At 34.8% G+C, this 27,788-nt stretch overlaps 1 protein-coding gene across 7 annotated transcripts in view; it reads left to right on the top strand.

Moving 5' to 3' along the window:
• The window catches only part of ARHGAP21 (Rho GTPase activating protein 21), a 140,097-nt gene extending 117,548 nt beyond the window's left edge, over positions 1-22,549 (top strand). For 5 of the 7 annotated variants that reach the window (XM_081297755.1, XM_081297760.1, XM_081297756.1 and 2 more), the window contains 17 exons: positions 979-1,137; positions 1,246-1,348; positions 3,918-3,954; positions 6,113-6,238; positions 7,210-7,494; positions 10,088-10,152; positions 10,228-10,367; positions 10,914-11,056; positions 11,850-12,005; positions 12,097-12,175; positions 12,669-12,742; positions 12,820-12,909; positions 15,809-15,934; positions 16,123-16,164; positions 16,467-16,572; positions 18,453-18,484; positions 20,678-22,549. In XM_081297755.1, the coding sequence (XP_081153881.1) occupies positions 979-1,137; positions 1,246-1,348; positions 3,918-3,954; positions 6,113-6,238; positions 7,210-7,494; positions 10,088-10,152; positions 10,228-10,367; positions 10,914-11,056; positions 11,850-12,005; positions 12,097-12,175; positions 12,669-12,742; positions 12,820-12,909; positions 15,809-15,934; positions 16,123-16,164; positions 16,467-16,572; positions 18,453-18,484; positions 20,678-22,369 (3,455 nt within the window). In that variant the 3' untranslated portion in view covers positions 22,370-22,549. The remainder of the gene's footprint in view (positions 1-978; positions 1,138-1,245; positions 1,349-3,917; positions 3,955-6,112; positions 6,239-7,209; positions 7,495-10,087; positions 10,153-10,227; positions 10,368-10,913; positions 11,057-11,849; positions 12,006-12,096; positions 12,176-12,668; positions 12,743-12,819; positions 12,910-15,808; positions 15,935-16,122; positions 16,165-16,466; positions 16,573-18,452; positions 18,485-20,677) is intronic. The other 2 variants (XM_081297759.1, XM_081297761.1) reach the window with 1 other exon arrangement.
• Positions 22,550-27,788: the final 5,239 nt, after the last annotated feature.

The following is a 27,788-nucleotide window of genomic DNA, read 5'->3' as shown; positions in this document are numbered from 1 at the left end:
AGCTTTGAAACTTTATGCAAGTTATTTAATCTGTCTTGGTCTTTGTGAAATAGTACTTCTTATGATTTCACAAGTATTACAGGAAGGAATAATACAAGGTATTTGTAATGGTGCTGATAGTAAGTTGGCTATATGATGGCTGTTATACATGCATGTGAATTTGTATATGATAGAGACAGGTTTTGGGAAACTTAAAATTCATAGTACCTAGAAAATACTCATTTTTCTACAAGGGTTCAACGGTATCTGCTCAAGAAGGCAAATGGGGAAGACCAAAACTAACATCTACCTGAGAAAGAGGGTGCCTTTTGTGATTTACACAAAGGTACCAATTAAAATAGCCACAGCTACAAACTACAAACTACAAGCTTTATTGTCTTTCAACAAAAATTGAAGATGCATTTGTGTGGTAGGGAGGGAAGAAGTAAGGAATTGAACACTGAAAGGTAAATATTATCCAAATTACCCTTCTTAGCTTTCTGAATTAATAATTGTAATGCATTTAAAATTTGAAAAGTAGTTTTTTTAGGGTGCTGTATGATTATTACTCTACTTTGGTAAGTTTAAATTCTGAATACCTATAAATTTTGGTACCTTGGTTATCAGTTGGTAGATAAAGCAACTCATTTAAAATATTTGTTATGCTGTTTTCTGAGAATTACTTGAAATTACTAGAGTAAAAGCTGTGTAAATATTTTTAGCAGATCAGATATTTAATTTGTGTGTGGTTTGTTGGTTAAGTATTAAAATCTATCTGGGGGCTGGGGTTGTGGCTAAGTGGTAGAGCACTTGCCCAACATGTGTGAGGCTCTGGGTTTCACTCTCAGTTCTGCATATAAATAAATGAATAAAATAAGGTCCATCAACAACTAAAAAAAGTATTAAAAAGAAATCTTTATTTTGTAGTAATGATTATTGGCTATTATTAATACATTTGAGTTTTTAATATTCTAATGTTTATCTTCCCGTTTCTTATAGATGAACCAACTAGCCCTAGCATTGATCATGATATTGCCCACATCCCTGCTTCTGCTGTTATCTCTGCCTCTACCTGTCAAGTCCCCTCAATAGCAACTGTTCCTCCCAGTCTCACAACTTCTGCTCCTTTAATTCGACGTCAGCTGTCCCATGACCAAGGTACATTTAAAGAGTGGTTATACAAATCATATGACAAACAGATCTTTTCACCATTAAAAGAATCTGGAAACCACTTGTAAATGTATGAATATTGGGTTCTAATTACAGAATCTGTTGGACCACCTAGCCTGGATGCCCAGCCCAACTCAAAAACAGAAAGATCAAAATCATATGATGAGGGTCTGGATGATTATAGAGAAGATGCAAAATTGTAAGTCTTAGGTGTACTATTTTAAATATTTGTATATGGATGGGTGTTCAATATAAGTTTGGCATATAGATATGGAATTTAAGGCCTTAGATTTTTCTAATTTCTTGTCATTAGAAAGGCAAAAAATGAAATCCAAGTTGTTACTTGGTAATATATCCAATTGGATTTTTAAATATAATTTTTAAGTCAGTGATACACAAACATGGTATGTATATATACACATACCTGCAACCTCTCAATACCACTCAGGCATAACTGATAGTATTTTCTTGTGTATAATTCTAGAGCTATTCCATGTATAAAATCACTTATATACACTTACATGTGTTTGTGTTCTAATTATTTTGATAAATAAATGAGGGTTGGTGTGCATATGGATCAAGAGATCCTGTAGTTCAATATTCTTGCCTCTTTTTCATAATTGCTTATATTTCCACTGAAAATATTTAATCCATAATCTAGATCTTATTAGTAGAAATTTAGATTGCTCAAATCTTATGCTTCAACAATATTTCATTGACTATATTACATAAAGTCAATTTAGCATGTTTGAGTAATAAGTCTTACTAGGATTATACATCAAGGGATATGTGTATATTTTTATTTTAATATCTATTGTCAGTTGCTGTTCATAAAGATTATATCAAGTCACATTCCCACCAACTATGTACAGAAGTCTCCATTATTCACCAATGCAGTGTATTATTTTTTATTTTAAAAATAAATCTTACGGTATTATATTTTAATTTGAACCATCAATTGAACATCATTTCATGTATTTAACATTTTTTATGAACTGCTTTTTCATATCATTTGCCCATTTTCTGCTGGTTTTTCTTATTGATTTCTGCATAACCTTTAATATAAACAAAACTATCACTTTTCCAGTAATAAGCATTACAAGTCTGTTCCCAATTCAGAATTTTTATTTGGCTTTTATTTTTAAACCATGAAAAACATGTAAAATGTTTACTGTTGTTAAATTTAGGGAATATGTTTATGGTTTGGGGGTTTTGAATCATACGGAAGATGTCCATCCTAACTCCAGAATTATGAAATTTTGCAATGTTTACTTATGTTTTTCTTTTTTGTATATTTACAACTTTGATTTTCCAGTTGTCCCCAAAGCATCTATTGTGACTCATCCTTTTACCACTGATACACCATCTTTATTACACACTAAATTATTTGTATTTTCTTTTATTTTGGGGCTCTGTTCAATTAATTTATCCATCTGGTCATATATACCAGATTCAATTAATTACAGTAGTTTTATGTTTCTCTTATTTGGTAGAGGTGTTACCCATTATTTGTGCTTTTTTGAAATTCTGCTAGCTATAAATCAGCCTTTCTAGTTCTTAGATATTTTATTAACATGATATTTAATATTGACCTCTTTTGTAATATAGGCTCTTCTGTCTTTTTTTTAAATTATCTTTGTATAACATACTCTGAAGTATTCATTAGATTTTTATTTCATTATAATGTTGGGCCAGCCACTGTGGTGAGGTATGGCCAGAACACAGTGTTCTAGCCCAGCAGGAGTTTTTCTAATGATCCCAGGTTGGATTTGGGAGCTATTTTAGCCTTTAGTTTCCCCTCACTGAAAGATGTCAGTAACTGCCACATTTCAGTCTCCTTTGTCCTACACTAGCTGTTCACTGCTTCCTACAGAGATGACAGGATTTTGTTTCCTCGTTCTTTTCTCATATCTTGAAGTTTCTGTCACTGACTCTAGCCCTTGTTCCAAACAAGGGGAGGTTGGTTTTGATTTCTCAAACAATAAACTGCAGTTTTGAGATATATAACAAATGGTATCCTCTCTGTGTCCATTTTGTACTTCACTGCATTTAGCCACCCTTCTTTGTACACTTCAATTTAGAGGTAGTATCCCCCCACACTATTCAAGATTGTATATCTGTTTCTAATTACCTTGTTGATTGTTATGGTTTCTATGAGGAGAGGATAGTGACATTTTTAGTAATATCTTAAAATTCTGAGTTCTGCAAATGAATTTTGAAAAGTTATTTTGAATACTTTAATGTTGACTTAAGCCTTTCTGGAGACAATATTTGTCATTCACCTTCTTGAAAGCACTCACATTGTGGCTGGAGGGTAGTGCTGGGCTGGAACAACCTGGCAGTGCTCTGGGTGCTGCATTTACAGGTCAGGATACCCACCATGCTCTCTAGATGACTGCTGACATCAGCTACTTACAGAGCATAATTAGTAATGTGGAAATCCTTACCCTAGTTTCATAGCCACGATTAACTAATAACAGAAAGACAAGTGTTTATCCTGAGTGGTTTTTTCCTTTGATCTTAGATGAGAAAAATCCCACACTTTACATAGAAACAGTTTTGATTTGCCAAATAAACTAAGAAAGTTTCTATCATTGAAAATTTAAGTATTTATAAAATTGTGGGTTTTTTCATTTACATTGAATAGTGAACATTTAACATGATAATGATAAAATATCAGCTCCTTAATTAAAAGGTTATTTGCAGTCTTCAAATTCTTACATTAAGGTGTTTTTGTACTAATTGCAAATACACTTCTTTTCCAACAGATCCTTTAAGCATGTATCTAGCCTGAAGGGCATCAAGGTTAGTATTCAGTATTTTTAAAACATCAAGCAAATAAATATTACCTTAGTAGTTTACTTTTCATAAAGAAATATTTTATCCACTGGATATTTAATATTTAAATATCATATAACTTTTATACTGTAACTGTTGACTACATTTTGGAAAATATTAATGTTTCTAATTTCTACACACATTCACACACTGCTGATTTTTTCAATTTATGGCCCCAAATCTAACTTCTCAGCAATCTTTCTGTATTTTGTTGTGTGTTTATTTTTCTGTCCTTAGAATTATTTCGTGACTTCCCTCCACCCTTTTCTTTCAGCCCACCTCTATATGTTGTTCTCTAACCTTCGCTCATGCTTCCTTAAGAAAAGTAGAAATGATAAGACAGGAATTTCCTTTCTTACCATCTCCAAAAGTATCTGTCACCTGCATTTATGCCCACACTTTGTGCCTTCCTTATCTCAAACATCTTTTTACTTGACACATTATCCTGTGGAAAACCAGTACCCACGGCCTTTGGATTGGGTCATCACTCACTCATGCCTCCTTTTCCTCTGCAGAATCACTTTCCAGTGGCTCATTCACCATTGTATAATAGTTATGTTGTACTATTCCCTACATTAAATGGAAACCTTCCTGGAAACCACTCTCTCCTCTAGATAGCACTCTTCCTTTCACCTCTACTTTTTATATTAATCTCCTTGAAAAGATTGTCTGTTCTCTACTTTTCAGTGCACTGTTCACGCCGAGGTCACCAGAGACAATTCAAGTTCCAAAACTAATGATTACTTTTTTTTCCTCAATTTTTAAGTTGTAGATGGACACAATCCTTTATTTATTTTAATGTGCTAAGGATTGAACCCAGTGCCTCACCCATGCTACACAAGTGCTCTACCACTGAGCTAAAACCCTAGCCCCTGATTACTTGGTTTTTAATTTACTTGACCTTTCAATATTATCCAACACAATTTTCCATTCCCTTCTTGAAATACTTCCGTGTGCTGGATTCCATCTTAGCATTGTTTCTGCTTTCCTTTTATCTCTAACTCTACTTCACTGGCGGGTTCTGTTTATGCCTAGCATGTACAATGTTGGAATGCTTCGAACTTGTTCTTACCCATTCTTTATCTACCCCGATTTTTTTGATGATCTTACACAGAGGTATCCCAGTATTTGTGTTGCTTTGATCTTCTCCCCAAACTGTAGCTCATGTAAGCTACTGCCTATATGACATTTTCATTGAGATTTTTAATGAACAGTTCAGCTTTACATGAGCAATATATCTTGATTACCTCAGACTTAGTTTTCCCGGGTCTGAATAAATTCACTTCTGTTCATCATTGCTCAAGCCACATTCTAGGAATTAGTCTTGTTTCTTTTAGTTCACTCTCCCCACCCCCACATCAATCCTATTTATTCTCTAAAACATACCCTCAATCTTTGCATACCTCCCTCTTTTCACTTATCTAAGCCACTCATCTGTCTCTTGGATTCCTTCAATAACTCGCGTAATTCATCTTTTCATCTTGCCCTTTTAGAATCTATCCTTGTGTAGCATTCAGTTAAATCTTTGAATTTAACTAAATGTGAACACATAATGTTACTTCCTGCTTCATCACTTTTTAACAGCTTCCCTTTACTTATCCTACCATAGCCTAAGGACCCTAAACCAAAACATCTAGTAACTCACATTGAACAGTGGATATTTAAAATAATAATGATGAACATACATTCTCCCTGAAATTTTTATCCCTCTGGCCTTTTATGGCAAGCCCTTTTTTCCTCCAGATGTCACCTAAATGTTACTTCTTCAGAGAGGCCTTGCCTCAGCACCACCAACTTATAGTTTCTACTCAGTCCTTGATTATTGCATCTTGCTATTTTCATTTTTCAGTTGGCAAAATCTCAAACTGATCATTTTTTTCTGCTAAAATATGGATTCATGAAAGCAGGAAAAATCAGTTTATATTTTTAAATTCCTTCAGATGACTTTAATAATATTTTTTTAAATAAGACTAGAAATATTTCTTATGCAATTAGGAAGTTAGGATCTTCCAAAAATAGCTCTTCACTTGGAACATAAGACTTTTGGCAAAGCAACTTCAAACATATAAATATTTATAAAGGAAAAAGCTGACATTTGACTATGTTTTCTTGGCCTTTTCTGTAGATCACAGATAGTCAAAAGTCATCAGAAGACTCTGGATCCAGAAAAGATTCTTCTTCAGAGGTTTTCAGTGATGCTGCAAAAGAAGGGTGGCTCCATTTCCGACCACTTGTCACCGATAAGGGCAAGGTAGTGTGTTCACTCAGCTCCTGTAAATGTCAGGAATGCAGGCCCCAACACAACACACTGCATTATGTGTAAAATGAAAAGATGTCCAGATTAAAGGGGAAAATATCTCCTTCTGCATAAAGGAAAGATTATTTAAGAAGATTCTAATCTTGATTTTTTTTTTTTTTATATTTTAGTCTTTGTATTCACAATAGGTAGAATATCTTCTCTTATATTCTGCTAAGGTAAAAATAAGAAAGAACTCTCTTATTAGTTTACTAGCCATAGATAATGACAGAGTAGGCCTTTACGAAGTGGCATTTCTCCTATTCATAATTTTTGTTGTTGTTTTAAGTTGCCTTTATAATTTTCTTATTTTATTTTACAAATATTAGGTTATATAAATGAATACCAATATATGCTTCATCAGGTAGACTCCAAATATAATAAAGAATTTCCTATAATATTTGGTCAGCTTGTTGATGAGAACATTTCAATATTGTAAGAATTTAAAATTTTTTAGAGGACTTACTTTGGATATGGATATTTTTGCTTTACCATACATATAAAGTTGATCAGCTTTGGTAACTTAATTCATCATTTGTACATGTCGTTTTGGAAATTTCTTCTGCAATGTTTATCATTTTCAAGCTAAGACTTAAGATCCATTTTTATCTAGAGATTTTTCTGATTGATTTTTTAAATTCTCCATTTCCTTGGCATTTTAAATATATTTTGCAAAACTTTAATTTCTTTTTTAATTTTATCTTTCCAACTAAAGTTAGCATTTCACTATCCTCAATTTTGATATGAATACATTGCCTAATTTGGTTATATATACAAAATATGTATTAAGGTAAATTAGATACCTTCTATACTAGGTGTGTGTTTGTGTCTATATGCACATGTTAAAGGTGTTGTTTAATATGCTTATCCTGTCACAAAGATTTAGCCGTATGTTATATATTCATGGAATGATTTGTGTTTTCCAGCGTGTTGGTGGAAGTATTCGTCCTTGGAAACAGATGTATGTTGTACTTCGGGGCCATTCTCTGTACTTGTACAAAGATAAGAGAGAGCAGATGCCTCCTTCTGAGGAAGAGCAACCCATCAGTGTTAATGCTTGCCTGATAGACATCTCTTACAGTGAGACCAAGAGGAAAAATGTGTTTCGACTTACCACATCCGATTGTGAATGTCTATTTCAGGCAGAAGACAGAGATGATATGTTAGCATGGATCAAGACTATCCAGGAAAGTAGCAACCTAAATGAAGAGGTAGGTGTTAAGAATCTGATACATTTTTACAAAACATTATAATGTGCAATTTTTACTTAAAAAATGGACAATCAAAATGAAAGCTCAAGTGTACTTATTAGATTATTTTCACTTATTGAAAAAATTACCATTACTGAACTAGAAACAGACTATTCATATTTTGCGGACCTTCTCAGAAGCAATAAAACACAGGTAGGAGACCCATGTTCTTAGTCCTGATCATTCTAGTCATCCCTTGCTAAATGTGGAGGATTAGTTCTAGGACCCTTCCTGGCTACCATAATCTGCAGATGCTCAAGTCTATTATATAAAATAGTATAGTATTTGCATATGTCCTACAAACATGCTCCTGTGTACTTTAAATCTGTACCTATAATACCTAATACCATGTGAATGCTAAGCAAATCATTGTTACACTGTATCATTAAGGGAATAATAAGAAAAAAAGTCTATTTCAGATGAGGGACTTGTGAATAGAGAGGGTCAATTGAACCTTTATGTCCAAATTCTTCTGTGTCTGTTCCCTGCTTTCAAAAGCAGGATTATTGTAGGCTTAGGTTACAGTGAAAATATACACACCTGCAATCACAGTGACTCAGGAGGATCACAAATTCAAGGCCAGCCTCAGCAACTTAGCAAGACCCTGTTTTAAAATTTTAAAAAGGGCTGAGGATATATAGTTCACTGTTGGAGTGCCCCTGTTTTCAATCCCCAATACTGTGGGGAAAAAAATTACTATGTAAAGGCAGAGATACTGGCATGATTTTTGTTAATTGAATTGTATAGGCAAAAATATAGCCTAGGGTAGTATAATAGTTGGTTTCTAAGAAAATGTACATTATCTAAAATTATAAGCCAGCTTTTATTTTTAATAGGGAATAAAGTTTCTGAGAGTTTATAGCAGGGTTCAGTAGTAAAGATAGTTTTAAAGGTATATAGCTATAAACTCTGTGGGGGGAAAAAAAACAGCAATGATGAAATAAAACTTTTGCTCAAGAGTACTACTTTTTTTTCCTTCATATTATTAATTAAGTTTTCCTCCCACATTATTCTGACTTTTCATGTGATGACCCCCAAAAGCACACCAGATTCTTTTCTTTTGCTCACATTATTCAGAATGTTCCTTGTAAAGCCACACAAATTATGTTCTTCAATTTAATCATTTTCATTGTAATATAATTCAAATTATGAAAACTTAATACCATGAGGAAAAGTGCCTGTTGCTTCTTCCTTTGGTAGTTTTCCCCCTGCCTTGATGATAGTTAATTTTTAACACCAGATCTTTATCAACACAACCTTTGTTTTGCCACCGCTTACTGTAGACAGCATCAGACCTAAATTCTGTGAAAGAAACAGGGAGAATAATTCACAGATGTAGATTCAGCTTTAAGTAATGGTTTAAAGGAGTTCCCATTTAATAAATACCAGCTATGTGTTATTTGTGTATTAGGCATAGTATCATTAAAATGCCTCAGATGATTTCATCTGAAACAACCGTTTTGAGGTTTGATGGAGATACTGCTCGTGAAGAATGTAACATATTGCCTGGCAGTTAATAAACATTGACTCAGTGTCAGTCATCATTGTCATCTAATCTTAAAACAGGGATATTTCCCCTAGTTTTGTGCATTAAAAAAATGATTCACTGAGCATAAGCCATATGGCAGACACTGTTTTTTAAAAAAGTTTTATAGTTGTAGCTGGACACAATACTTTTATTTTATTTATTTATGTGGTGTTGAGGATCGAACCCAGTGCCCCATACATGCAAGGCTGCGAGGCAAGTGCTCTACCACTGAGCCACAATCCCAGCCCTGGCAGACACTATTTATAAACATTTTACATGAATTAATCTTAGCAATCATATAAAATGTGTCCTATTAATATCATAATAATTTTATAAATAAGAAAACTGTGTCAAACAGAGATTAAATAATTTCCCCAGGATTACAAATTTAATGTAAGAGTTAGGATTTAAATTAAGGCAATCTTATTCTAGATCTTACTCATTTGATTCATTGGAAAAGTCCATTGAAAACTTTGGAATAAAACAATCAAAATTTTTTGTAAATTGTCTTTCATTATAAGCAAAATAAACAAAAAAATTGAGGACACACATCAATGTATAATTGGAATCACTAGGAAAAAATTATGTTCAGCTTTGGATTTATCATTTTATAAACACTAACCCGCTGAGGTTAAAAAAACAAGTTCTTGATAATCTGCCCCTTCTGATACTAACTGACCCTCAATCTCACTGTTAGTACAAATTATTAATTAGTAAATTCTGGCAGTATTTTTCCGTCTTTTATCCAAGAGTATTAAGTGCTGATCCTTTAAGTATTAAACTCTGCTGCCCTGTCATTTATTTAGAATGACAGATCAATAAGTATTGAACAACTTCTTACTTGCTGAAAATATTCTAATTATTGCGTGAATACAGAAAATAAAACTTTTGGCAATGTCAGGAGGTAATTGGAACATTTTTCACATAGTGATGTTGAATAGAGGCTTTAAAATGGCCCCCCTCATAAGGATCTCCTATTTATGTTTGGAATTGACTTTTTAATATTACCTTCTGTTTATTCTGTAGGACACTGGAGTTACTAACAGGGATTTAATTAGTCGGAGAATAAAAGAATATAACAATCTGATGAGGTGAGAATCCCTTCCTGCCTACAGTTAATTTGGATGTGAAATAGGAAACCATTAAGAAATGTTTATTTCTTTTAGCAGCAAAGCAGAACAGTTGCCAAAAACACCTCGCCAGAGTCTCAGCATCAGGCAAACTTTACTTGGTGCTAAATCAGAGCCAAAGACTCAAAGCCCACATTCTCCAAAGGAAGAATCTGAAAGGAAACTTCTCAGCAAAGGTATTGATGTTAGCTTTCTTGGGTAAATTTAACAAATAAAGTGTTTAAAATTGGGATCTTAAAGGTATTTTCATGTTTTTCTGTACCATTTCTACTGACTCAGACCCAGGGTCAGCTAGATCACTAGAGACCTAGTGTAGGCTAATGGGACCTTTTCCTTTAAAGTGAGGCCCAAGACACCAGATTCTGTAATCAAAACAAGGTAAAGGAGAATGTAACACAAAAGAGACATGGCAGATTTGAGTGACTCAGAATGCAGATGCTACCATTGTGAAATGGAACCAGTAGTTTTGTTGATTGTACTTCCTTGCTGTTTTAAAGAAAATCATGATATGGACTGTAAAAGGGTGAAGAAGTATTATTATCTGTTACATTAAATGGAAGGTTAAAGGGAGTGGCCATTTAGGAAGAGATTTAAATATTTTAGATAAATGTAGGGTGTTTTACATAAGAGGATTCCAATTAATATAAAGGATTGTTAGTCATGATTTAAATACTCTTATTTCCATTTTCTTATGTGATTTTATTTTCAATAACAATCAAAAGATGATACCAGTCCCCCAAAAGACAAAGGCACATGGAGAAAAGGCATTCCAAGCATTATGAGAAAGACATTTGAGAAAAAGCCTACTGCTACAGGAACATTTGGCGTCCGACTGGATGATTGTCCGCCAGCTCATACTAATCGGGTAGGAGACACCAACCAGCCGGGTTTCCTGAATTCATTCATTTGTAATTATAGGATCTGAGTGTACAGCCTTTCAGATAATAGGGACTGCTTCCTCTGTTGAGCATTTTCCTCTTCATCCAGATCTTAGTTTCCATGAGTTACTCTGACCTGTATATGTCAAGTAATTTTATATATAATACTTTTTTTCCAATGTATTAACTCTAAAATAGAATTATTTAGTCAATAAGAATGTGTCTGAGGGCTGGGAGTATAGCCCAGTTGGTAGCCTTGCAAGCTCAAGGCCTCGTGTTCAATCCCCAGCATACCGCACCCCCCCCCCCAAAAAAAAAGTATCTAAAAGGGTCAATATGAATTTATTTTCTGTCTTTTGCATCTTACAAGTATGATAACAACCTTAAGTACACGTATATTTGTTTACAACTCCATGCTAAGATGCATATTGTGAGTTGATTGCTACTGTATCCCATGTCTTCTCTTGACCTTATTCCCGTTTATTCTCCTAAACTGTTTCCACATCCTTCTTAATTATTCCTTTCCTTTCTAGATTATCTCCCTGAGGGCCTTTTATGTTCTGTGTTGGCCTGTTCATTCTCTTCCCACTCTCTCAAAAATGTCTTGTTGGTTCCATGTATTCCCAATTTCTGAATGTCTATATTTTCTATTTTAGTTTTTCATAATGGCAATTTACATATTTCCTTTTGGATGAAAGGGTACTTGTAGCTGTGATATAGAACTACTATCTGAACATAAATTTTTGTGTTAAATAAAAATGTTTATTTCTTGTTTTGCAGTATATTCCATTAATAGTTGATATATGTTGCAAATTAGTTGAAGAAAGAGGTCTCGAATATACAGGTATTTACAGAGTTCCTGGAAATAATGCAGCCATTTCAAGTATGCAAGAAGAACTCAACAAGGGAATGGCTGATATTGATATACAAGATGATGTAAGTTTATTTCTATTTGAATAACTGATCTGTTTTCCCCCCTTTGCTAATATTGGCCAAAAAATACTGTATTTCTGTTTTGCTTACCTAGAAATGGCGAGATTTGAATGTGATAAGCAGTTTACTAAAATCCTTCTTCAGAAAACTCCCCGAACCTCTCTTCACAAATGGTAAGTTAACTCCCATGAAAGCTGCCAGAGAAACAAACTGTTAGAAAACCGTAGACTGATGGAACCAAAAAAAATATATATATTTTGTTGAAGGAAACAGAAGGTTGTGTTTAGTTATACAGTGAAAAACAGAATTTCTAAAAATATTTCCATTCAGGGAAAAAAATATATTTTCCTGTTCATTATTGTTTTAGTCAAAAGTTCTCACACATAATAAGATACCATTAATAGGAAAACTTTTACAGAAATTTGAATGCTACATGGGCCACTGTAGTTGCTGGGGGGAAAACTGGACAGGCTGTGTGAACAGAAAATTTCACTGAATCTTCTTCTATTATATGGTTTTTAAACTTCAAACTTTATCTAAAATGTAATTTGTAGACATTTACATTTCGAAGGCCAAGTTATTTGGGAATCTTCTACTTTTCATTGTGTTTAAACCTTTACAGGGTTACCTAAAGATAAATTGTTTTATTATTCTTATTGTTGTCAGATAAATATGCTGATTTTATTGAAGCCAATCGTAAAGAAGATCCTCTAGATCGGCTGAAAACATTGAAAAGACTAGTAGGTATTATTTTTTTAGTTTGGGAGGCACAACTAAAATTCAACATTTGAATCCATCATAAAATAATATGTTTTAGATCCACGATTTGCCTGAACATCATTATGAAACCCTTAAGTTTCTTTCGGCTCATCTGAAGACAGTAGCAGAGAATTCGGAAAAAAATAAGGTATGTGAAGTGCATGTTTAAGAAATATAATTTTAGTGGCTTTAGTTTAAAAGATATCCTTCATTGCTTCATGCCCAATTGTCAAAAATAGGTTTAGAATTCAACAAAAAACTCTAAAAATACATCAAACTGGCTGAAGAGCACTCCTTAATTTTTTATTTGTTCTTTTTATATGTGACAGTATCATGTACTTTGATATATTATAGATAGATGGAGTAACTTCTTGTTCTGTGGTTGTACATAATGTAGAGTTACCCTGGTTATGTATTTATATATGAACAAAGGAAAATTATGTCAAGTTTATTCTACTCTCTTTTATATTCCCCTCCCCACTTACCTCCTCATTGTGTGTTGGCATTCATATATCAGAGAATATTCAGCCTTTGGTTCTTTAGGTTGGTTTATTTCACTTAGCATGATAGTCTCTAATTCCATCCAATTACTGGCAAATGCCATAATTTTATTTTTCTTTATGGCTAAGCAGTATTCCATTGTGTAGTATGCAGCACATTTTCTTTATCCATTTGTCTGTTGATGGGCACCTAGGTTGTTTCCATAGCTTAGCTACTGTGAATTAAGCTGCTATAAACATTGATGTGGTTGTGTCACTATAGTATGCCGATTTAAAGTCCTTTGCATATATACGGAGGAGTCTGAAGAATCTTCATACTGCTTTCCATATGGTTGCATCAATTTGCAGTCCCACCAGCAATGTATGAGCGTACCTTTTCCCCCACATTCTCGCCAACACTTAATGTTATAATTGTATTCTTGATAAATTGCCATTCTGACTAGAGTGAGATGGAATCTCAATGTAGTTTTTAGTTTGCATTTCTCTAATTGCTAGAGATGTTGAGCATTTTTTTCATATATTTGACCTTTTGTATTTCTTCTATGAAGTGCCTGTTCAGTTCCTTTGCCCTTTTATTGAGTTATTTGCGTTTTTTCTATATTCTGCAGATTAATGCTCTGAGGTGCAGGTGGCAAAGATTTTCTCCCATTCTGTAGGCTCTCTCTTCATGGTCTTGTTTCCTTTGCTGTGAAGCAGCTTTGTAGTTTGATATCATCCCATTTATTGATTTTTGATGTTATTTCTTGTGCTCTTGTTGAGGAATTCCATTCCTAAGCCAACATGATGGAATTTGGGCCTACTTTTTCTTCTTGTAAGCACAGGATCTGTGGTCTAATGCATACTTTCCTTATCCACTTTGACTTGAGTGTTGTGCAGGGTGAGAGACAGGGGTTCAATTTCATTTTGCTACATATGTATTTCCAGTTTCTCCAGCACCATTTTTTGAAGAGGCTGTCTTTTCTCCAATGTATGTTTATGGTGTCTTTGTCTGTATGAGATAACTATTTATATGGGTTTGTCTCTGAGTCTTCTATACCATGGGTCTTTGTGTCTGTTTTTGTGCTAATACCATGCCAGTTTTGTTACTGTAGCTCTGTAGTATAATTTAAGGTCAGGTATAGGGATGCCTCCTGCTTCACTTTTTCCCTTGAGGATTGATTTGGTTATTCTGGGCCTCCTCTTTTTCCAAATGAATTTCATGACGGCTTTTTCTGTTTCTATAAAGAATATCATCAGAACCTTAATAGGAATCGCATTAAATCTTGGTAGCATTTTTGGTAGTATGACCATTTGACAGTATTAATCCTGCCTATTCAAGAACATGGGAGATCTTATCTTCCCTTTTCTAAGGTTGAAGAGTACTCTTAAAAGCAAAATATCTACAAATACCAGTTGTCACTATTGTGGGGGAGTGGGGTGCTGGTGATTGAACTCAGAGGCACTCACCCACCAAGCCACATTCCTATCCCTATTTTGCATTTTATTTAGAGACAGGGTCTCACTGAGTTGCTTAGCACCTCACTTTTGTGGAGGCTGGCTTTGAACTCGTGATCCTCCAGCCTCAGCCTCCCTAGCTGCTGGCCTTACCGGCATGCACCATCGCGCCCAGCCAGTTGTCACTATTTTAAAGAAGGTTATTCATGTTATATTTAACCAGCATGAAAAAGAAACATTACACTTTTTCAGCTGCATATCACCTTTTTGAGCAGGTGATGTATATACACGGTATACAGTGAAAAATAATATTTTGTTTTAAACAGGTTTTTCTCCCCCTTTTAACACCACATTATTAAACAACTAAATTTACTAGAATATTAATATTCATGTTCTGTTTGACTCATTTTTAAAATGTCTCTTATTTGTTTAAATATCTAGACAAAATTCACACATTGTATTTGGTGACATAATTATTCATCCTTTTCCTCAGTGATAATCATTACAGTGTTAGCAAAATGATGATTTTCTAATTTTGTGGCATTACTCCCTTAAAGTTCTCCAGAAACCAACAAGACTGAGAAGAAAATAAGAGAACACCAGAAGCTAGGAATACCACTATCACTCCCTTTCTTCAGAGTGATTTCAGTTTAAGATAGAGAATAATGTATATGTTCAGGTCAGTTCAGTGGCTGTGCATGATCTGGAAGTAGCGCTCAATTATAATAAGGTTGAATTATGAAATGAGCAGTATCAACCCCTATTGCTTGCAGATCCAGAAGATAACAGCAGTGTCAGGCAATGTCCTAAATTGTGATACAACTACAAAGGGTTAAAAAAATTGCTTTGTATTTTTTTCCTCTGTCAAAAATAACTTATTAGATCTAAAATGCCAGACCTACAAAGGGATTTCTTATATTAAAATTTTGGGGGGGCAGGGGATGTGGCTCAAGCGGTAACGCACTCGCCTGGCATGCGCGAAGTGCTGGGTTCGATCCTCAGCACCACATAAATAAAAATAAAGATGTTGTGTCTGCTGAAAACTGAAAAATAGATATTAAAAAATTCTCAAAAAATTTTTTTTAAATTTTCCACCATCATTTATTCTTTCAGATGGAACCAAGAAACCTAGCAATTGTTTTTGGTCCAACTCTAGTGCGAACATCAGAAGACAACATGACCCACATGGTCACACACATGCCCGACCAGTATAAGATTGTAGAGACACTCATCCAGCATGTAAGTTCGCTCTTCATCTCCAAGACCATTCATTTTCATGAGCAGCTGATACTTGGTAGGATAGGATAGAATTTGGTCTTTTTTTTTTTTTTGGGGGGGGGGGTCTAAAAAAACTATCCTTCAAGATATAAAGTATATTTAGGGGGTTATTTAATTTTTCTTTTCACCTCTTTTATTTTAAATTTTAGCATGACTGGTTTTTCACGGAAGAGGGTGCTGAAGAGCCTCTTGTAAGTATTGTGCAGCAGCATTTGCACTCAGTTATTTTCATTTGGGACTCAAGATCCTGATGCTACAACAATGTCAACCTCCCGCTTTGTATGCTATTGCCCGCTTTGCATCCTGGAAGCAGGTCTCTAGCTCCTTAGTCTCTGATCATATAAAGCTTTTTTTGCAGTTAATGATGTATAACCAATATAAAAATGTTAAGCACAAGCACTCCATTCAGTAATGTATCTTTTACTAAAATGTTGTTTGAATTTTAAAATATCTTTGAAGAGATGATGAAGAGATCTTTGTTTGTTAACCATAGACCTCAGTGCAGGAGGAAAACACAGTAGACTCCCAGCCAGTGCCAAACATAGATCATTTACTCACCAACATTGGAAGGACAGGAGTCTCCCCTGGAGATGTATCAGGTAACTCTTGCCTGGGCAGTATTTTGCTCTAGGTTAAAAGCTACATTCTTGTAACATGAAAGAACAAATCAGTCATGAGTAACGATTCACTATGATTTTATTCTTTTTCTTTTTTTTCCTTTCTACTAATAAATAATCTACCTTTTCTGATTGATCTTAATTATCTTCTAGTGCCTATAATGCCATTGACAATGCATGGAGTTGTAATGTTTGTCAGAATGGAAATATGAGGGAAATGAGCATGCAAACCACTGTTTTGTTCTTTTTTTTTTAATTCACAGTTTCCATGTAATAGTCATCACAAGGTAAAACAGATATATGCTACTGAATATGTGGTTGCTGTGATGGCAGAAAGTATGATCTAGACTGTATATGTAGTTCTTATTCCTGACCTAGAAGTTCTGTTTAAGAGCAGCAAGTTACATGTGTCAAACTGCTAATGGACACCATTCTCAAATACAGTGTATTATCTGTCACTATAGATATCACAGTAAAAGTCAATCTCTTTGACCTTTATTTTCTTCTGTTTCCTATTGCCACCCTAATGCTTGGTTAAGTATTAGTTTTTATAGGCTCTTTTGATGAAAAGTTTCTCCTGCCAGACTGTTGCACTAATCTAGCATGTTGTTTCACACAATGTTCTCCCTTTGTCTCTAGTTCTTGTTTTAGTCCTAAAGGGTTTTTTCAGCACTTACTGACACAGGCAAATCTATACTGATGTTGAACAGGCGAAGTGGGAGGAGTCTATCACACGGTAATGTCACTAGTGGATTCTGTGATGTCCCTGATGGACAGCTGGAACTGTAGAAAGAAGGAAGATTGTTGTCCACACTGTAGCTGCCTTGTCTGCAGAAACCCCCGATTCTTGTAAATGCAAACACAGTTGATCTGTGGTGTAAAGTTTCTCTTAAGAATATTGTAAACAGATCAATACTACTTTCTTAAAAGTTTTTTGCTGTTTCTTGTTATTTCTGAAGCAGACCCTGAGGAGAAATAGCATGGTATGGTCTACCAGTTCTTAAAGTCATAAAGCATTTAGCCATGTGTTAAAAGGGGTGTGGCATGGGGCTCAGCTCATTAATTTTGAAAACCAATTTCCCAGAAGTTGAAAGATAAAATTTCAAAATTCATATTATTCTAAATAGTGCTAGCCCCGTTCTACCCTCTTTATAATTGTATAATCTGAGTTTTTGCCAGACAGTAAAATTATGGTCTCCATTTTTCCATTTCCATAATAGCGTCTGTTAATAGATAATTATAAAACTGGTAGCAATTTAACCAAACTAGTCAAAAAGATCCCTGACATGAAACTGGGGTCTGAAGCACAAAAATCAACATTATCTAATAAAAACCAAAGTGACCTGGTAGCAGCATTATCCTAATGCCTCTTTTTGTATCCATATGCATACAGTATATGCTTATAATATTTAAGTCTGACAAAAATAAACAAATACACCAATATGAGTGTTTCAATTTGTAGCTAGGATAGCCAACAATCTTAAAAGTTCTACATTGTGTATCAGTTTCAGATACAGGATGTGGTACATGATATAATTCTTAAAAGGTCTTCAAGCTTCTTTATTGCTAGATTTAATATTTAGAAAATAAACATTAGTGTTTCTGTTTTTGTTTAGTACAGGGCTCCTTTGCCATTCCTATCATTGAGCTGGTTCTGCCTACAATTCACAGCATCCTTTCATGGCGGTGGCTTTCTGTGGTGCAGCTTGCATCTTTGTGAGCTCTGACTATCCACTGTGTTCTGTTGTTTTGAGTTTTGCTTTCACATTTGTTCTGTGCCTGTCTTTTCCATAAGTTTTGCATTGTTTGTTGAAAGCAGGAAAGATTGGCTAATACTGACCATGTTTTATTTAACTTCTCAGATTCAGCCACTAGTGACTCAACAAAATCTAAGGTAAATTATCTTTTTGTTTTATACAGTTTAGAAATATTTGGGGGGTGGAGGAAGGGATTGCTTTCTGGCTCATGTTATGAGCCAGAACAACAAATTCCAATAAATAGAAAAATTAGTCTTAAACTAGTACTGAGTTGTGAGTTAGAAAACTTTCCAGAGTTATTCCAACACATACAGAATTGGAGAGAATGGTATGAGGTACTCCTTATCCATCGTCAACAATTACCAGTCCTGCTGCTTCTGTGCTAACATGATATCATTTTATCAGCATTATGAACTTCTGTTATTACTATACATTGTTATAGAAAATGCATATATTCTTGCCAATTTGGCTTTATTGTTAGTATTTTTACATAATTTTTATTCTATTGATAGTAACACCAGATTACAATTTTTTTTTTTTTTTGAGCAGTTTATAGGAAATTCTTATGTAGCATTCTTAGAAAGTGTTTTGGGGTGTGGCCTCCATGGTAAGGTGCTCTCCTAGCACATGTGAGGCCTTGGTTGGGTTCAATCCTCAGCACAACGTAAAAATAAACAAATGGAATAAAGGTATTGTGTGCAACTAAAAAGAAATGTTTTTTGAATCACTGTGTAGACTGGTGAGACAATAGCAAACTAGAATTGTATGATTAAATTATAATTCTAACAGAAGTCTGTTTTTATCACCAGTATCACTTAGGACTTTCACCATCTTTGTGCTCCTAGTGTTTATTTTTAAAAACCTGAAACCTACAGAGAAGTTAGAATAACACCCAACCCTTTTACCTAAATTAATCTCTTGATTTTATTATATATAAACACACTTTTTTCCCAGAGTCATTTGAGACTTGCTTGTACAAGGACATTCTTCTATATAATGACACTATAATTATACTCAGGATACCAACATTAGAATACATTATTATCTAATGTACATTTTCTACACAAAGGATTTTCTTCCATTTCCCTATCTAGATGCAGTCCGGTTTTATTCCTTATATTTCATTGTTCTAGATTAATAAAAGTCTAAAGGGACATGACAGTTTCCAAAAGTTTTTGCCAGAAGAAAGGATTTTTTTGAAATCTCTGCCTTTAACATGTTTCTTCATCTAAGTGGTGGTCTACCGTACCCTCAATGTAGTGGGTGTCTAAATGCTGTAACTACTTCTACCACTTTCTCAATTGTTAAAAAAAGAAGTCTAGTCCCTTGTCCAGTGTCCTATACAACAAGCTAGATAATGGAACATCAGGTCTCCTAATTCAGAGCCCAATCACAACCATTATCCCCTCTGGTCTTCATCAGAGTGTGAGAAAATGTGAGTAACCATTTAGAATGTAATGGATATTTAGGAAATCCTTTATAACATGAAAACAAAATCCTATTAATCTGTGATTTGATCCTTTTTAATGTAGAAGCCTTTTTAAAAGACCTCATTTTCTCAGTTTCACTTGTCTAAAATTTTTATTGCAAGAGAAATATAATTTCTGATCCATTACTCGGCATACTTCCTGCCTCCCTATCTTGTTGTGTGCTAAAACAAGAATTTATTGACCCTTGTCCCCAGCCATTCCCTTAGCATACAGACATTATAAACAAACTAAATAGTTGTAGAAAGGACCTATTATACATAAAAGATGACTTTACCAATAATGGTACATTTAAATGATTCCATGATAAGGTCAAAGGATCTTTGATCTTTATGTTATTTGAGATTTTCCAATTGTGTTGTTACCATTAGATAAATGAAGGCATTTCTAACCTGGTCTACTAAAGCAAATACCTGAAGATTCAATCTGGCTGAACCAATGGAAATCTATTTTGCTTATACGATACTGTCAAATGTAGTCTGTAGTTAGAAAATTGAATTCACCATAAAATGTTAATGGCCTATTTCAGTATATTATATTCAATTTTATTAGAACATTATTTAATTATTAAACCTATGTTCCAGATGAAAGAAGCAGGGAAAGTCAGTTACAGGAAAATTATTAAGAATCAGGAGAGTTATTTGCCTCTCAACACAAAAGTGTTCCCTGAAAGACAGATGTATTTGAGTTATGACTTGGCAAATAAATAAACCAGGCAAGAGATGGGATTGGTGGTTAAATAAAAATTTGTCTTTGGCATAAGTTTAAAAGGGGGTATAAAAAACAAATTACAACCAGCATGGTTCTTTTGTTCACAGTCTTATTTCTCTGCTTGCTTCCCAGGGTTCTTGGGGATCTGGAAAGGATCAGTATAGCAGAGAACTGCTTGTGTCCTCCATCTTTGCAGCCGCTAGTCGCAAGAGGAAAAAGCCAAAAGAAAAAGCACAACCTAGTAGCTCAGAAGACGAATTGGACAATGTATTTTTTAAGAAGGAAAATGTGGAACAGTGTCACAATGACATTAAAGAAGAGTCAAAAAAGGAAAGTGAGACATTAAGCAGAAAACAAAGGCTCATCATTGCCAAAGAAAATAGTTCTAAGACAGACAGCAAAACAAAAGATGAGAAGACATCTCTACGAAAAGGGAGCACACCATCTGAAGAACCCTCTCCACCACACAGTTCCAAACATAACAGATCGCCAACTCTTAGCAGTCGTTTTACTATCCTGAAAGAGAGCTCTAAATCACTTCTCACACAAAAGTCCTCCCATTTTGAAGAGACAGGGTCTGACTCTGGCACTTTGCTTAGCACATCTTCCCAGGCTTCTCTGGCAAGGTTTTCTACCAAGAAATCCACCAGTCCAGAACCTAAACATTGTGAGTTTTTGGCCAATGTTGGCACCATCACCTCAGATTATTCCACTACATCATCAACTATGTACTTGACTAGCCTCGACTCCACTCGACTGAGTCCTGAAGTGCAGTCTGTGGCAGAAAGCAAGGGAGATGAGGCTGATGATGAGAGAAGCGAACTGATAAGTGAGGGGCGGCCCGTGGAGACAGACAGTGAGAGTGAGTTTCCTGTCTTCCCCACAGCTTTGACTTCCGAGAGGGTTTTCCGAGGAAAACTGCAAGAAGTTACTAAGACAAGCCGTAGAAACTCAGAAGGAAGTGAAGTAAGTTGTACCGAGGGAAGTTTAACACCAAGTTTAGATAGCCGGAGACAACTCTTTAGTTCACATAAACTTATTGAATGTGATACACTATCCAGAAAAAAGTCTGCAAGATTCAAGTCAGACAGTGGAAGTCTGGGAGATACCAAGAGTGAGAAAGAAACACCTTCAATAACCAAAGTGTTTGATGTCATGAAAAAAGGAAAATCAACTGGGAGTCTACTAACACCAACCAGAAGTGAATCAGAAAAGCCAGAACCCACTTGGAAAATGAAAATAGCAGATCGACTAAAGCTGAGACCCAGAGCACCTGCAGATGATATGTTTGGAGTAGGGAATCAAAAAACAAATGCTGAAACTGCTAAAAGGAAAAACATCAAGCGCAGACACACACTAGGAGGACACAGAGATGCTACTGAAATCAGCGTTTTGAATTTCTGGAAAGCACATGAGCAGAGTGGGGAGAGAGAATCTGAACTTTCAGCGGTGAATCGATTAAAACCAAAATGCTCAGCCCAGGACCTCTCAATCTCAGACTGGCTTGCCAGGGAGCGCCTACGTACGAGCATATCTGACCTTAGCAGAGGAGAAACCGGAGACCCCCAGCTGGAGAACCCTGGCACATCAGAAACACCCAGAACCGAGACAACTTGGTCTTTGCAATCTGACACTGGCAGTTCTTCCAGTACTTTGGCTTCAACAACTAGGCCCCATCTTTCCATACCACCACAGTTTCCTGACCAAATAAATGGAGAAAACTTCCAGAACATGAGCCAAAATGCTAGTTCTGCAACTAATACCCATCCTCATAAACTGTCTGAAACCCCAGGGAATAAAGCACAGTTTCATCCCTGTCTTTAAACTGGGGGTATGTCCACTCTAGCAAATAAAAAGCTACTGTTACACATTTCAGTAACTCTGTAAATATTTTCTTGTACCAGAATTGTTATTATGCAGCCTTCATTTGGGCTGGTTTCATCATTTTGCACTGTGAAATAACTTTACAGTGCATTACTACAGCCAGAAGAACACATATATATTTAAAAATATATTGGATAGTTGTATACAAATGAGCAAGGTATTTGTTGCAACTCACTACATAGTATATACCCCGAATTACTGAGAAAATCGCTGACATTAGTATGCAGCAAATTTGTTCTTTTGGTTTCATCACTAACAAAAGTGCCTCATCATAAAATCCATTTGATTTTTAGGGTGCCATATTGTTAAAATTAGATAACTTACATTAAATAAATGAATGCATTTTATTGGTAATAAATTTCATTACATTTACCAGTTTTAACACAGGTGGATACAGAACTTCCATTCTTTAGTCATTCCAGGTGGATCTGAGTTTTATATTCAAACTTTTAATACAGTTTTTGAGTTTTGTGTGACTTGAATTTTTAATCTTTCTGTAAAATACGTAACTTAAATGAACATATTATATGTGTATCTTTTCTTCAGATACCAGATTTGATATAAATGTTGTAACATAGGTGTGTAGATAGTGGATCCTGGATGGAACTGGCTTCTTTATTGAGAAGAATATAATTCTGCATGAGGACCTAATGATCCAAACCTGTGTCATGCCTGTGTGCATACCCAATTAAACACTGGAAATAAAAATTGTTTTGATGAACTTTGCATGGTTTCTGTTTTTAAATGTTACCATTTATATAACTCATTAGCCCTAATTTTTTAAAAAAAATTACCTACTACGTTTATACATTCCATCTCTATATTGCTGTGGCTGGCAGAGATCCCTTATAAATACTTAAATTAGCTTAACCTCACTTCCATATACATATTTAACTTTTCTTAAAGAACTTTGAAAAGAACATGAGTTCTCAAGTTATTTGACTCGATTCTTCTTAAACAGTTTGTCTAATTTACATCTCACTGCCTTCATTCTCTCATAAACAGTGACAATATTCCTACCCCTTTTAAGGGGACTTATTAGATTTAAATGGAACACCGTTCCAAATATAGTATTTGCCACACACTAGTTGCAAAACAGATTAGAGCTATTCATAGAAATAATGATCACAGAAAATCTTAGAATGTTAAGGCTGAGAAGGACCTCAAAACTCAGAATTCAGAGTCTCAACTCTCTCAGACCCAACAATCCTATTCTAAAAAGATTCTGAAATTCTCTATCATGAATCATAGTTAATGTATCCACATCTAAGTTTGGATATATTCAACATACTTTGTGATATAGATCGATTCCCTTACTACAAAAGGAAAAGAGTTTGTAACATTTCAATATGCAAACAAACATTCAGGCACAACTACGTTATAAAAACAATGAAGGAGGTCAGATGTTTTCAGATAGAAAGATAGATGGATCGATTGATTGATCACAAGGCAGTAATCAAATGGAGGCATACCATGAAACTCTTAAACATCCCTTGGCAGATAGTAGAGGCCTGAGAAAAACAGCACACTTTTGCTTAGGTTACATGGCAGGTGTATTCTTGGAAAAGTTGGTATTATTAAAACCATCAAAGACTCTTTTCAGGGGCTGGAGTTGTGGATCAGCAGTAGAGCACACACCTAGCATGTGAGAGGCCCTGGGTTTGATCTTCAGCACCACAAAAAATAAATAGAAATATTGTGTCCAACTACAACTAAAAAATAAATATTTTTTAAAAAAGTCCATACATTTGAAAAGTTAGATGCAGGCTCAATTATATTTCATTCATTCTGCTCCTACGTGTAGTATACTTACCTGTTTGGATTTTGTTGGCTGTGCATTTTTTAACTTCCTGAGATGATGATTGCTTAGATTGTTGGTTTTTTTTTTTTTTTTTAGAGAGAGAGTTTTAATGTTTATTTTTTAGTTTTTGGCGGGCACAACATCTTTGTATGTGGTGCTGAGGATCGAACCCCAGGCCGCACGCATGCCAGGCAAGCGCGCTACCACTTGAGCCACATCCCCAGCCCGAGGTTGTTGGTTTTCTAGTCCCATTTTCTACTATCTGTATTTTAGGCTGTATACTGTATTTTATTAATTTTAAAACATTTTCTAGTTTCCATTGATTTTCTGAATTACTGGGATGTATGTTTAATTTTCATACATTTAAAGGCTTTCTAATTACACTAATGACTAGCATGATGCTACTTGGTCACTGAACATATTAATATTGTTTTCAGGCATTTGAAATTGAGACATTAATTTTGATCCAGTATATGATCAGTTTTGAGAAATGCTCCATATCTACATGGAAAGAATATGTATTGTGTCATCATCGGGGTCTACGTTAGATTGATTAGATCAAATTCATTAATCATGTTTTTCATATCTCCCAAGTCTCATGATTGTAGATTTGTCTCTCATTTTTGTCTGTTAGTAACCTAACTTCAAAATATATAAGGAAAAAAAAAGTGAATTTAAGAATTGTTATATCTATCTTCATGTGGATTAACTTTCTGAACATGGAACATTCCTCGTTATCTCTACCAAAGATCCTTGCCTTAAAGTTATTTGCTATAATATTAATATAGCTAGTGTTTATGTAATTTGTTTTTTTTTTTGTTTTGTTTTGTTTTCATTCTTTAATTTACAGTCTTTTTGTGCTTATATTTTCAGGGCTGATTTCTTGTAGCAGCATCTAGTCCCAATCCAGGAGTTCAAAATCCAAAGAGGTCTGAAACACATTTTTTTTTTTAAACAGTGACATGATGCTCAAGAGTTTGATTTTATAGCATTTTGGATTAGAGATGCTTAGCCAGTAATGTCTATGTGAATTTTCCAAAATTTGAGAAACTCAGTTTGGAACATTTCTGGTCCCAAGCATTTTAGATAAGGGTTACTTAGCTTCGTGTTGAAAATAGGTATTCCCTAAACTCAGATCATTATAAGTAGATTTTTTAAAAAATTAATATCTACAAGAATGTCAGGCAGGAGAATCACAGATATGTGGGACATAATGCAGTTCTGTGGAAATTTTTGATACTTCTGTCACAAGCCTCCAAGATGAAATTTATTCTAATAAAGGAATATGTACTACTATAATTACTGTTTTTAGTAAATTTTTAAATAATGGATTTTCTAAAAGCACTCAGCCAGAAGATTGTTGGCTTTAAGTAACCTGATTTTACATGAATAATTTATGATTTACAGTTATTCAAACTGAGTACCCTCAGTCCATTTAAATTCTAGTCTCACCTCAGTAACACTAATGTTTAGAATAGGTTCATCTCATAGTGTTTTTCATTTTTGCCTTTATAGCGGGTCCCCTTATTGGATAGAGAGAGATTCCAAGACCTGCAGTGGATACCTGAAAATGAGGTTAGTACCTGGTTAAATCACGTACATGGTCAGATGCCACCATGGAATTTGGGTGAACAGTGGGACCACTGTACAATGGTAGTCCCTTAAGAGTATAATGGAGCAGGACAGTTCCTATAGTCTATTGACATCATAGCCATCATAAGGCTGTAGTGTGAAATCTTATGTGTTTGTGGTGATGCTGGTATGAACAATCCTGTAGTGCTTGCCATATGAAAGTACAGCATACAAATATGTGTGGCACATATTTGTGTTAACTTTTTATATACTTACTAGACTTTTAATCATTTTTTAATTTACTCCTATAAAAATTTTACTATGAAACACTACACTGGCACCAAGTTATGCCAGCAGTGGTCTCCTACATCTCAAGTTTACCACATCTCTTCATTGCATCAAGCAGCTTTGATTGACCTTTACCATCTAGGATTGTATCCATGGCATTCACCTGATAAAGTCACCTAACATTTCTCAGAACATATCCTGGTACTTAAGCAACACATTATCATATTATATTTTTTATATACATACTTATGATAAAGTTTAAATTAAGCACAGTAAGAGGCTCAACAATAAATGATAATAAAGTAGAATAATATAATGATAGCTATAATGAAAGTTACACAAACGTTATCTTTTGCCCAACTGCCAAGGGGCAGGTAGCATGTGTGTACAGCCTGGATACGCACAGGGGCTTATTTCGTGATCCAGGTGGAATGGAGAGGAATGGCACAATATCTTATGCTACTCAGAACAGCAATTTAACTAATGAGTTATTTCAGAAGCTTTCCATTAATGTTTTTGGTTGACCTCAGGTAACGAAGTAGATAAAGGGAGTGGGGGACTTATAGACTTTTTAATAAAAATGCTTTGAGGATTTTTTGCTCAAATTTAAGAGGTATTTTATAAAGTACCTGCTGCTTTACTGCAAGATAGGACACAGTATTTGTTTAGGGTTCATTTATTGAAACATTCATGCTGAGGTGGAGTTTCTGGCCTCTGAAGTTGACAGATGAAAATATATGGAGATATTAAAAACTCACATTCCTTGATTTTTCATAAGGTCATGTGCATTCTTGAACCCTAACTTCAACTCTAATGCCACACCCAATGGTGATGATTCCAGATGACAGCCCTGACCTTGCTACTAGCCAACCATGTAACTTTAGGCAAGTCACTTCACTTCTCTGGGACATAGTTCTCTGATGTATAAAAACCACTGAATTAAAATAGATGATCCTAAGGGCTGAGGCTGTAGCTTAGTGGTAGAGCACTTACCTTGCAGGTGTGAGGCCCTGGGTTTGATCCTCAGTATCACATAAAAATAAATAGATATTATGTCCATCTACAACTAAAAATATCTTTTTAAAAAATGGATGATCCTAAAGTAATTTCTAATCTTCCATTCTAGGATTCTTCTGTAGGCTATAGTATTAGAGTCCTCTAACCATATTACCATCTCTTTGGGGAAAAAAGGGACTGTTACATCACCCACAATGTTAACATTTTGTAATATTTGCATCAGATCTTATGCAGTGAAGTAGGTATTTGTGATAGCTTTACCCCATTTTCTTACCCTTTCCAGGCACATTCCCTACTTCTCCTCCCAATAGACAGCCCTATTGTGAACCTCTCTCTCTAGTCCACATTTTATAATTATGTGACCATAGTTATTGATGTTTTTAGTTCATGTAAATTATCTCAGAAGTTACAGCTGTGGCTTGCTGTTTTCACTCCACAATGTTGAGACCTGTCTTTATTGATATATATTGATCAGTTTATGGTCTGATTTTTCTCTTGGGGATGACTGTGGTCATCAATGTGGTCTTTTTGTGCTTACCTCATTGTGCACACACAGTGTCTTCGAGCCTCTGGGTTGTAAGGGACAGACATTTTCAAATTTACTAGGTTTTTGCCAAATCCATCTCTTAGGTTGTACCAGTTCACCATCCACTATACGCTGCCATGTAAGGATCCTCATCT

The sequence above is a fragment of the Spermophilus citellus genome (assembly GCF_964194105.1).
Source record: "Spermophilus citellus genome assembly, chromosome: 6".
NCBI lineage: Eukaryota > Metazoa > Chordata > Mammalia > Rodentia > Sciuridae > Spermophilus > Spermophilus citellus.
The sequence above is the reverse complement of the archived record's forward strand: the minus strand, read 5'-3'. Positions and strand labels throughout refer to the sequence as shown.